The 9925-nt window shown below is 42.7% G+C and overlaps 1 protein-coding gene across 6 annotated transcripts in view; it reads right to left on the bottom strand.

The window, feature by feature from the left end:
- Nucleotides 1–1301: 1301 nt before the first annotated feature.
- The window catches only part of DAB2IP (DAB2 interacting protein), a 323519-nt gene continuing 314895 nt past the window's right edge, over nucleotides 1302–9925 (bottom strand). For all 6 annotated transcript variants that reach the window (XM_051979562.1, XM_051979564.1, XM_051979563.1 and 3 more), the window contains one exon: nucleotides 1302–8196. In XM_051979562.1, coding sequence (XP_051835522.1) covers nucleotides 8029–8196 — 168 coding nt within the window. In that variant the 3' untranslated portion in view covers nucleotides 1302–8028. The remainder of the gene's footprint in view (nucleotides 8197–9925) is intronic.

The raw sequence follows: 9925 nt of genomic DNA, 5'->3' as shown, positions 1-9925 counted from the left end.
TTCCTCAGGGGCCCCCAAAGCCTTCAATTAAAGGCCTTCTAATAACAGCAAAAGGTCCTTGCATATGGTGCTATGTTCCAGATTGGCTGGTTTACTGTTCCTGAAACTCAGTACTCAATGCCCAGCATCTGTGCCATTGTAGCGTCTCTCCCCCATCCCCACATTCTCTCTTGCACATCTGCTCCCTATTAACATCTCTTGCTTTCTTTAAGGTTCAGCTCATGTACTATTTTTCTTATCTCCTCAGTAGTTAGTGCTCAACCTCCTACTTACAGGTTGCATTTCATCAATATGGTGTAAGCTTCTTGAGGTCAAGAAATATTTCCTTTTTGATTTTGTATCTACAGTGCTTATACAAGGCATTGCAAATGGGTTCTTGATTATTTGTTGGATTAGAAAGAGAAACCTTAGCACCTAATCTCCCTTTCTTAAGCCTACCCACTTAGCCAGAAGCCCCCCATTCCATTCCTCACCCGTGACTCTTCCACACATCCAAATCCCAGTTCTGGTCTTCTCTCTGCAGTGCCTTTTAAGTTCAATGATCCCTCATAGCAGTGCAAGCACAGGAAGATATTTGGATTTTGAGCCTTATCCTGGACAAAAAGTGAGCTGGTCACTGCATCAATGACTTGGCTAAGTTTGCTTTTTTCTGAATCCCATTTTACTCTACTATAATGTAGTGTAAGAAGGAGGGAGATGGATTAAATGGTCTCTGTGACCATTTCCAATTTCAGATACTGCATCTATGTTTAATTCAGAACCCATAAGCCAAAAGGTAAACAAATCTTGGATGACCTTTTCGGTATAATGGAAAGGCTAGTAGTGGACATGTTTGTTAAAACAAAACAAAAAACAAAACAAAATTCGAGTCTTGACTTCATTAAAGCCATGGGGGAGGAAAAACTTTGGCATATAAGAAATTATCCTAGGGTTTAGTTAGGACTCTTTTATATATATATAATATAGGTCATAAGTTTAGATTTAGAAATAGAAAGGACTCAGAGGATCTGGTCTAATTCAAGTTCATTTTACAGATGAAGAAACTGAGACCCAGAGAAATAATGAACTTCCCCAAGGTTGCACAAGTAGTAGAACTAGAATTTGCATCCAAGTCTCCCAACTCCTAACTTGATACTTCTCCCCTTCCCCACAACACATCAACACCATCATTTTATAGAAGGGGAAATTGAAGTGTAAAGAAAGTAAGTTAATTGCTTCTTGTCACAAAAGAGAGACAGACAGACAGACAGACAGACAGAGAGGGAGGGAGGGAGTTCATCCAATGGAATTGAGAGTTTGGCTTAAAATAGCTAAATAAATCTTTAATATTTCTAATTGTAAATGTACATAAATTGCACAGCCACATGGAATTTTGGAACACCAACACCTTTCTCTGTACATTATTACATAGTTTAAAAGTCGAGCCTGGAGAAACTCCAGGCAACAGTTCAACTTTTTGCTTTTTTAAACTTTTTTCCCTTTTCACATACTTACAAAATGGAGGTGAGCCTGTTTTCATTTTTCTTTATAAGAGTCTCTAGAAAACAGAGTGAGGCTGGGCTTCAGCAAATAGACAGAGGGAGGGAAAGAGGTATATCTTAGGAGTCGGTGAGATGCTCTGTGGGAATTCGAGGTTGTGTAGGGTGACACCTTCACCTATCTTCTGAGAAGTTGGAGAAAGGTTGGTCATTTACAAGAAATTAGGCAGTTAACTGAGCAGAAAAATTAAGCCCATCTCCCCTTCAAATGACCTTGGGAAATTCAACTATTTCTCATTTATTTTTGGCTTATCAACAGTAGGGTCTCCAGGGAGTCTGTTCTTCTGAGCTCTGGAAAAACCACTGGTAGGGGGTGGGGAGATGTTTGCAGCTGTTGGGCCCAATAGCTCCCCCAGGCAGGGACCATTTCTTCAGCTCTCCCATAGTGGGTGGGAGAGATCATTTTCGGCTCTCCTGCCCTCTCATCCTGGAGGTATTTATTTGGTTCCTTGGAGATATTTTTTGGTCAGGTGTGTTGCTAGCCTCTGTCATGGCCCTAGGACTGTTCATGAAGGACACTGATGATTCATGGGGGAAGAGCAGCATCCAACAGGTCTGGAAGAAGAGGATGATTTCCCTGGTGAGGTTCAGTTCCACTTGGCTTCCTTCAGCCCCACCCAAAACTGGCATAACCCAGTTCTCTCGGGATCTCTGGGGAGGAAGAATGAGTAGGAGCTCTTTGGGTTGAAGACTCACCTGGACCAGGCCAGGCAGCCCTGGCAATCCTAAAACTCCTAGGAAACCCTCCTAAGTGTGGACGGGCTTGTGGCTGTGATTGTCGATGTTATATGTCAGCCACTCAGACGGGGGCCTTATCCTGAAAAGGCAAAAGTATGGCCCTTCACAGAGCAGATTGAGCCTATTCCCCCAGTTAAGCTCTCCTGGAACCAAATTATTTAAAAAAAAAAAAAAAAGGCAGCTAGATCATATTATCAGCAAGGTTCTGATCATCTTGGGAAAATCTTTTTGTACCAAGCCCACAAATTACCAATCCTAGAAATTTAGTGCTGGGACCTGAGAGGTCATCTCTTCCAAACTCTTCATTTTACAGATGAAGAAGCTGAGGCCTTGAGAAGAAAACTGACTTTCTCAAAGTCACACAGGTAGTCAAGGGGCTGAGTTGGGTTCAAACTCAAGTTTCTTGATTCTAAATCTGGCATTCCCAGTATACCACAGCTGTCTCTAATCAACTCAAATTTTTAAAAAATCCCAACCCTCCTACTCCTCCTCAACTCTGTTTTTTTTTTTTTTCCTTTTTTTTAATGAGGGAAAACAAAAAATAAAACTCCAAGTCATTCTACAAGCAGCTGCCCAATCCCGTCTGTGAGGCAGCACCAGGCGCGAATCACTATATACAGCTGATAGTGAAATAATTACATTACAATCAAACACCGAGAGAACATTTACAAAAAAGTTGTCAGACTTGCAGTAAGATAAAAATCGGTGGACAGTCTGTACACTTTACAGTTTTTGCACCAGATAAGGCTCTCGCCGAAGAGAGCATGAGAATGAGCGAGCAGGTGACAAATGTTATATATAGTGGTCTTCGGTCCCTTGTTGACTTTCTCCCTGGCTGTGGGGACTTAGTCCCCAGTATTGCTATGAGACACACATTTCAGAAACAGAAACTCGGGGGGGGGGGGGAGAAGAAGGGAGAAGGGAGAGAGAGAAACCTTTTCTCTTTTGAAAACAAAACGAAAAAAGAAAATGGAAAGTTTTTAAATATGGGTATGGAAGATCAGTTTGTATTTGGTAAGTAAATACGATGGGCAAAAAATTAAAAACAAAGACACCTTAGCCTAAAGATGTCTGAGTTCTCCTCATCTGGCATGGCTCTCAGATATATTGATAGAGCCTAATTTAGTGGCCTGAGACCCCTAGACAGAAGTGAGGTCCCCCTGTAGGATGAAGGGGGAAGAGGCAGTGAAGGGCAAGGATGAGGGAGAAAGATACTATTCAACTTCCAATTCAATCAGCAGCACCCCTCTCCACACAGGGCTGAATCTCTCCCATAAAGATCACTCTCATGTTGGAGAGCCTCTTCCCCACCCCAAATTTCTTGGGGAGTTGGGAGGTGGGGAATGGGGAAGCACATTTCTATCCCTAATGCCCTCCTCTTCTAGCCAGATTATCATCCATCACAAGGTGAGTGTCTCTGGCTCTGACCAAAAAATGAAATGGAATTAAATCACTTTCATGGAAACATCCCCCTGCCAGGATCTCTGTTCCTTCCCCAAGCCACCAAATTTAGCAGAAATTTCTTGGTGAACTTGAGTCTCGGAGGAGTTTGGAAATGGCAGTTTCTGCCCTGAATGGTCAAAAGTACCCTGTTAGTCCTAACTTTCCTGCTGCATGGATTTTCAGGGGCCTTTCTGAAGGATGCTTTGTCTTTGTTCCAGGCCCTTCTCCAAAGCTAGCTGATTCAGCCAGTGGAGAGAACACTCACAGCCTGCTCTCTCTGATCCCCATCCACCTCCTGAATTCTGATTCAGGAAAGGGGAGTGGTAGTCTGACCATGCCAGGATAGGGAAATCAACTGAGCAAAAGGCATGTGCAGCTGCGGGAGGAAAAAAGAACAGAGATTTCCAGGCATCCAGCATGACAGTCCTAACTGGAATAATTAAGGTCCTAGAAAAAATTAAGGGGGCGGGGAGAGAGGAAGTTGAGGTTTTTCACCTTCTCTCTGACTGGTTTCTAGGACCATCTTCTGTAGGGGTATGGTGAGGTCTGTAGTCTGGATCATGATGGCACTGAGTTGGCACTGGCAACTTGGTTCCATCCCACCCCCTCACTGATAGACCCTTTAAATGAGACTGCCCAGACCATGGGCCAAAGATCTTTTCCCAATCCTGCCTCCAAAGAGCTTTCCTGACTAGACCTTCTCTGACACAGAATGGAAGGGGACAGCACCAGAAGGTCCTAACTTTGAACCACAACACACAAGTAAAGTAAAAACGAGAAAAGCCAGCCCTGGCCCTAGACGTGTGGGTCCCCCAGGTCCGGGACGGGGTGGGGAGCAGGAGAAAGAGCACAGTCCAGACTGGCCAGCGGGCTGTGTGCACGGGGGGGCCTGCCGGCTCCTTGCTGCTGTTCCTGTTGGGTGATCATGTTTAACATCCTTCAGGGCTCTTAATTCCCATGTAGTGCGTGCGCTCAATTTAAAGGGCCTGTATTCCAGAAAACGAGCGGATTTTGTTTCTAATGCATACTGTGAAAGGAAAAAAAATTACAATTACCAATCTTCTCCTGGGCCTCCCTGGTACTATGATTATTATTTACATCATTAATTATTTCTCTTCTCCAGTTAGCTCATGGCTCACATACTCCCTGTAAGAACCTCTTAAATGGCAGAGAAACACTCTCTGGGACTCACTTGGACTCTCTCCAGGAAATCCATTATGGCACTTCACACAGAACATTAAAACAAATCCTATTTTGCTGGGGCTTGGAGACCCACTTTTGGGCTCCCTTATAGGACAGCCCAAACACTGGAGTAAAGGGCTATTCCTCTTAGATAGGATCAACAGGTAGAAGGAATCTTAAGACAAACTGATTCACCTCATTTTATGGATGAGAAAACTGAATAGAAATTGGTTCTTGCTCAGGGTCACCTAGGTAGGAAGAGCTCGGATTTCAACTCAGTTCATAGAATCATAGATATAGAACTGGAAGGGACCTTCAAGGTCATTTAGTTCCACCTTCTCATTTGGCAGAAGAGATAGTGTCATTCATTAAGTTCCTGGCTCAAGATTGCACAAATAGTTAGTGGCTCTGACTCCAGATTCTGCAATCTTTTTCCTACTCCATCTACTTCCTTTCCATTTCTCTCCAGAACACTATTGCAGGAAGGTTCATTACTGGAATAAGAGTGGGAAAGGGTGTCAGAGACCTAGTTCAACCCATGTGACAAAAAGGCCCTGAGAAAGGAAGATTAGCGTGATGTTACAGAGAACAAGGAGAGCAAAGATTTTTAACCTAAGACTTCTTACACTACTATACAGTTTCCCAAGAAGCAGTTTTTCCTTAGTGGGTTTCAAATCTTTACAAGATGGAACAAAATTTTTTAAAAGTGTTAGATTTTCTTGTGTAGAGTCTACTTAGCCAGCAGTCTGAGGGGAAAAAATCAGCATAGAAAGGAGGAAAACAGGATAGTAGATGAAATAAATCTTTCTTTGTTCCCTATGCCATGTGTCTAAGCCAACTTTCCACCCCAGTTTACTATAGTTCAGTTAAATTGGCCTTGGTCTGAGAGGCCTTCATTGAAGGCGAGGCTCCCCAGCGATTTCACAGGTTGACTAAAAGGAAGGTTAATAAGTAATCATGGAAGCCTACAACACTGGATGGGGTGTGGAGTCTGTTGGAACTTGGGTTAGGGAGACTCAGAAGCGGTATGGGAGCCTTTTCCCTTTCCCATTACAAGGGACAAGTCACTTCCTTTACATGCTCTCTTCCATAGTTCTCCTCAATGGTTGACCTTCATCATAGCCTCCTGGTTCAATTAAAAACAACAAAAAAAGGAAACAAAAATCCAGTTGTTACAGAGGTAAGGACAAAGTGTAATAGTCTTTGGCTGGGCCTTCCCCATCCCTCCTCCCTCCCACATCACATTATGATAGATACTATGGCAACTTCAAATCAAAGAAAAACTCCAGAGGAGGATGGGGCATTTCAAGAGCTCCTTATCAATAAAACTCTTCAGGCAGAGACCAGATGATGACTTAAGATAGTGAAGAGAGATTTAGAGGTTAGACAAGATGACAAAATCTCTTCCAATTTTAACATTTTATGACCCTTCTCTAAACTCTTTATGGGATGGCCAAGGAACATCAAGTTTTGGACCAAAGGGTACCCAGAAGGGATCTTAAGACACTTTTACATGCATTGACAGAAAGGTGAGAGTGGATTTGTGCTTGTAGTTCTCAGAGCAAACTCAAATCATTAAATGTCCTTGTGTGAGATCTACTTGGAGACCAACTTGAGGAGAGGGGAAATAAACAGGATGGAGATATAAGGAATGGTTTTAGAAATGAAGAGTTCAATTTGTTGCTTCCTTTTCAGTGGGACTATCAGAGGAAGATGTTCCATCGAGTGGGCAACTCTTCTTGAGCATTCTCCTCCTATATAAAAGCACCAATTCCTCTACAGAGGAAAGGAGCAAGCTGTCCCACAAGCTTTTAAAACAGGGTCCTCAAACTTTTTAAATAGGGGGCCAGTTCACTGTCCCTCGGACTGTTGGAGGGCTGGACTATAGTAAAAACAAAAACTTTGTTTTGTGGGCCTTTAAATAAAGAAACTTCATAGTCCTGGGTGAGGGGATAAACATCCTCAGCTGCTGCATCTGTCCCGCGACCATAGTTTGAGGATCCCTGTTTTAAAAGCAGAGGGGAGAGGCTTAAGAGTTCTTCACCCTGGAAAACAGACCTTGGGAGTAGCTGGATAGGGGTAGGAAAGCATAATGGTTGTGTCCAACAATCTGAAGACCTAGCATGTGTTAGAGGGATGAGCCTTGTTTGGCCTGGCACCAGAGAGAAGAACTAGGAATCCTAAGGGAAAAGCTGCAGAAAGGCAAATTTAGGCTCATCAGAACTTTCTATCAATGGGAACTCTTCAGCAATGAACGGGTTGCCTATTAGAAAGTAATTTCCTCATCACCAGAGGCGTACAAATAGAGGCTATATGCTTACTTCTCAAGGATGTTGTAAACGGTATTCCTGTTCAGGGATGGGTTGGACTAGGTAGGCTCTGGGGTCCCTTCCAACTCTGCAATCCTACGGACTTATCTTTTGTGAATTGTCTTCTATTTTAGGGCCATTTCTGACTAAAATTCTTAGGACCCACTTGCTAAAATCAAAACACTCTTCCCTGGACAGTGACAGAGCAATGCTGATCTGAATAAGGGTGGGGGTGGCCTAGAATTCCAGGCCAGTCCTGGGGATTGGGGATGGAGTGAGTCTTGATTTCTTTGCCCCACCTCTCTCTTACAGAAATTAACTCAAAGGTTATCAGTCCCTGTGAGAATTTGGAGATTTGTCCAACTCAAAAAGAAAAAGGTAATTGGTTAAAACATTTATACATCAAAAGAAATTCACCAACAGTGACACTTTGCAGTTTGGTTTTCTGGTATTTTTTTTTCCAAATATAACATTTTTTCCCCTTAGGCCATACAACTCCCACAGATAAGTCTTTTTTTTTCCACCTTCCCCCAAATACATGGGCTTTAGCTTCTTGGGGAGGGGAGAGGAGAGGGAGGAGGCAGTGCCTTCTGCCCCACAGTGCATCAGTCACACATGCTGGCTCCTATCCCGGCCGGCCTGGTGTCTTGGGGGGAGGGAGGGGAGAGATGAACCATTCTTGGAAGTGGCTGTCGCTCCGGCTGCCCCCGGTGCAATGGGCTGGAGATCCTGGGGTTTTTATTTCTATATTTTACTTCTGTCTCCTCCTCCCCCCGTGCCCGGCGGCAGTGGCAGCGCTCCTCCTCCCTCCAGGTGAGTTAACAATTGCTGCTGTTTCTGAATTCGCCATTCTCTGTAATCTGCAATTTGGTTGGGTTTGTGGGGGAGATGCCGTTACGGGTCTGCATGCTGTACCTCTCTTTCAGCTGGGTCAGGGCGCTCATGAGGCGTGCGTTGGCTGCATCCAGCGAGGCAATGCGTTTTTCCTGTGAATGACAGAGTAGCCAAAGGAGGGGTCACTAGGGAGGGGTGGTCTTGAATACTGGCTCCTTCTCATTGTCCCCCAATATAGACTAAAATTGGTTTTCATTCAACAGGTCTGTAGATGGCTAAGTAGATTTAACTTTTCCAAATTAAGTCCCAATGTTGGGGAAGGCAGGGAGAGGAAATGGAATTATCTCTAAAATGGTTCATTCATTGATCTACAGAATGTTAGTACTGTAGAACATCTTTAAAACAAAATATCTATGGACAACTCCAAAACTAAATGGTCAACCTCATCCACTTTATAGATGAGGGGAACTAAGACAGAAAGTGGGAGAGGGAGCTGTCCAAGATCACATAGCTAGTTAATGGCAGACTTAGAATTTGAACCAAGATGTTACAAATTCAAATTCACTGTTCTTTCCATTGGTCTATGGTCCCTCTCAGTTCTTTTTGGATATAGCTGTTGGGCATTCTCCTGGTTCTTCTCCTACCTGTCTGACTACTCCATCTCAGATTCCTTTGCTGATTATATTATGTCATTTAACTATGAGAATTCCCCAAAGCCTTGCTCTTCTTATATTCTTGATATATATTCTTGATATATTCTTGATGACCTCATCAGATCCCATGGATTAGATTATTATTTCTATGCATATCCACATTTCCAAATCTAGTCCAGTTTCTTCCCCAAATGTCATTCCTATATCACCAATGTTGTCCCCTAATTTTGCCATTTGTCCATTCAAACTAGATATCCTGAAGACAAATTAAGCTGAACATCTTAAAGCTAAACTCATTATCTTTCTTCCTCTTAACCTCACCATTCTCTTCTTCCCAACTTCCCTATTTCTTTTTTATTATTATTATTATTATAGTTATTTATTTACAGGATATATACATGGGTAATTTTTCAGCACTGATAATTGCAAAACCTTTTGTTCCAATTTTTCCCCTCCTTCCCCCAGCCCCCTCCCCCAGATGGCAGATTGACCACCATGTAAAATATGTTAAAGTATAAGTTAAATACAGTATATGTATATATGCCCATACCAACTTCCCTATTTCTTTCAAAGGCCCCACCATTCTTCCAGAATTCCAGGTTGTAACTTCAGCATTATCATCTTCTCACTCTCTTTTACTTCACAAACACAACCAATTGCCAGATCTTGCTATTTCTTCCTTCACTATAATTCTTCAATATGACTCCTTTTTTCCACTCAGGTCCTCTCTACCTGTCACCTAAATTATTCCAACAGTTTTCTAATTGGCTTCTTTGCCTCAACTTTCATCACTTCAGTCCATCTTCCACACTGCTGTCAAAATGATCTTCCTTATGTGAAAATGTATCCATATCACTCCCCAATTTAAGAAATTTTGCTGCTAGGATTAAAAAATTAACACTTCTATTTGGCTCTGAAAGTTCTTTTCAACCTTCCCACGTCTTCTCTTCTAATTTTATTATTAAACTCCCCTTTTGTGTATGCATGTGGTAATTGAGCCAAAATGGCCTTTTCTATTCCTTCCATATGATACTCCTTATCTCCCTTCTCAGTCCTTTTGCACTGGCCATCCTATATGCCTAGAATGCCTTCCCTCCTTACTTCTGCCGCATTAAATTCCTCTCTTTGTTTGTGATTCAACTTAGGTGTCATCTTTCCTGATCGATCCAAATACTAGAGCCCTCCCTCCCAAACTATCTGGTATCTCTCACACTATTTGGTGTTTATT

Source organism: Antechinus flavipes, chromosome 2 (genome assembly GCF_016432865.1).
Source record: "Antechinus flavipes isolate AdamAnt ecotype Samford, QLD, Australia chromosome 2, AdamAnt_v2, whole genome shotgun sequence".
NCBI lineage: Eukaryota > Metazoa > Chordata > Mammalia > Dasyuromorphia > Dasyuridae > Antechinus > Antechinus flavipes.
This window is presented reverse-complemented; position numbering and strand designations above follow the sequence as displayed.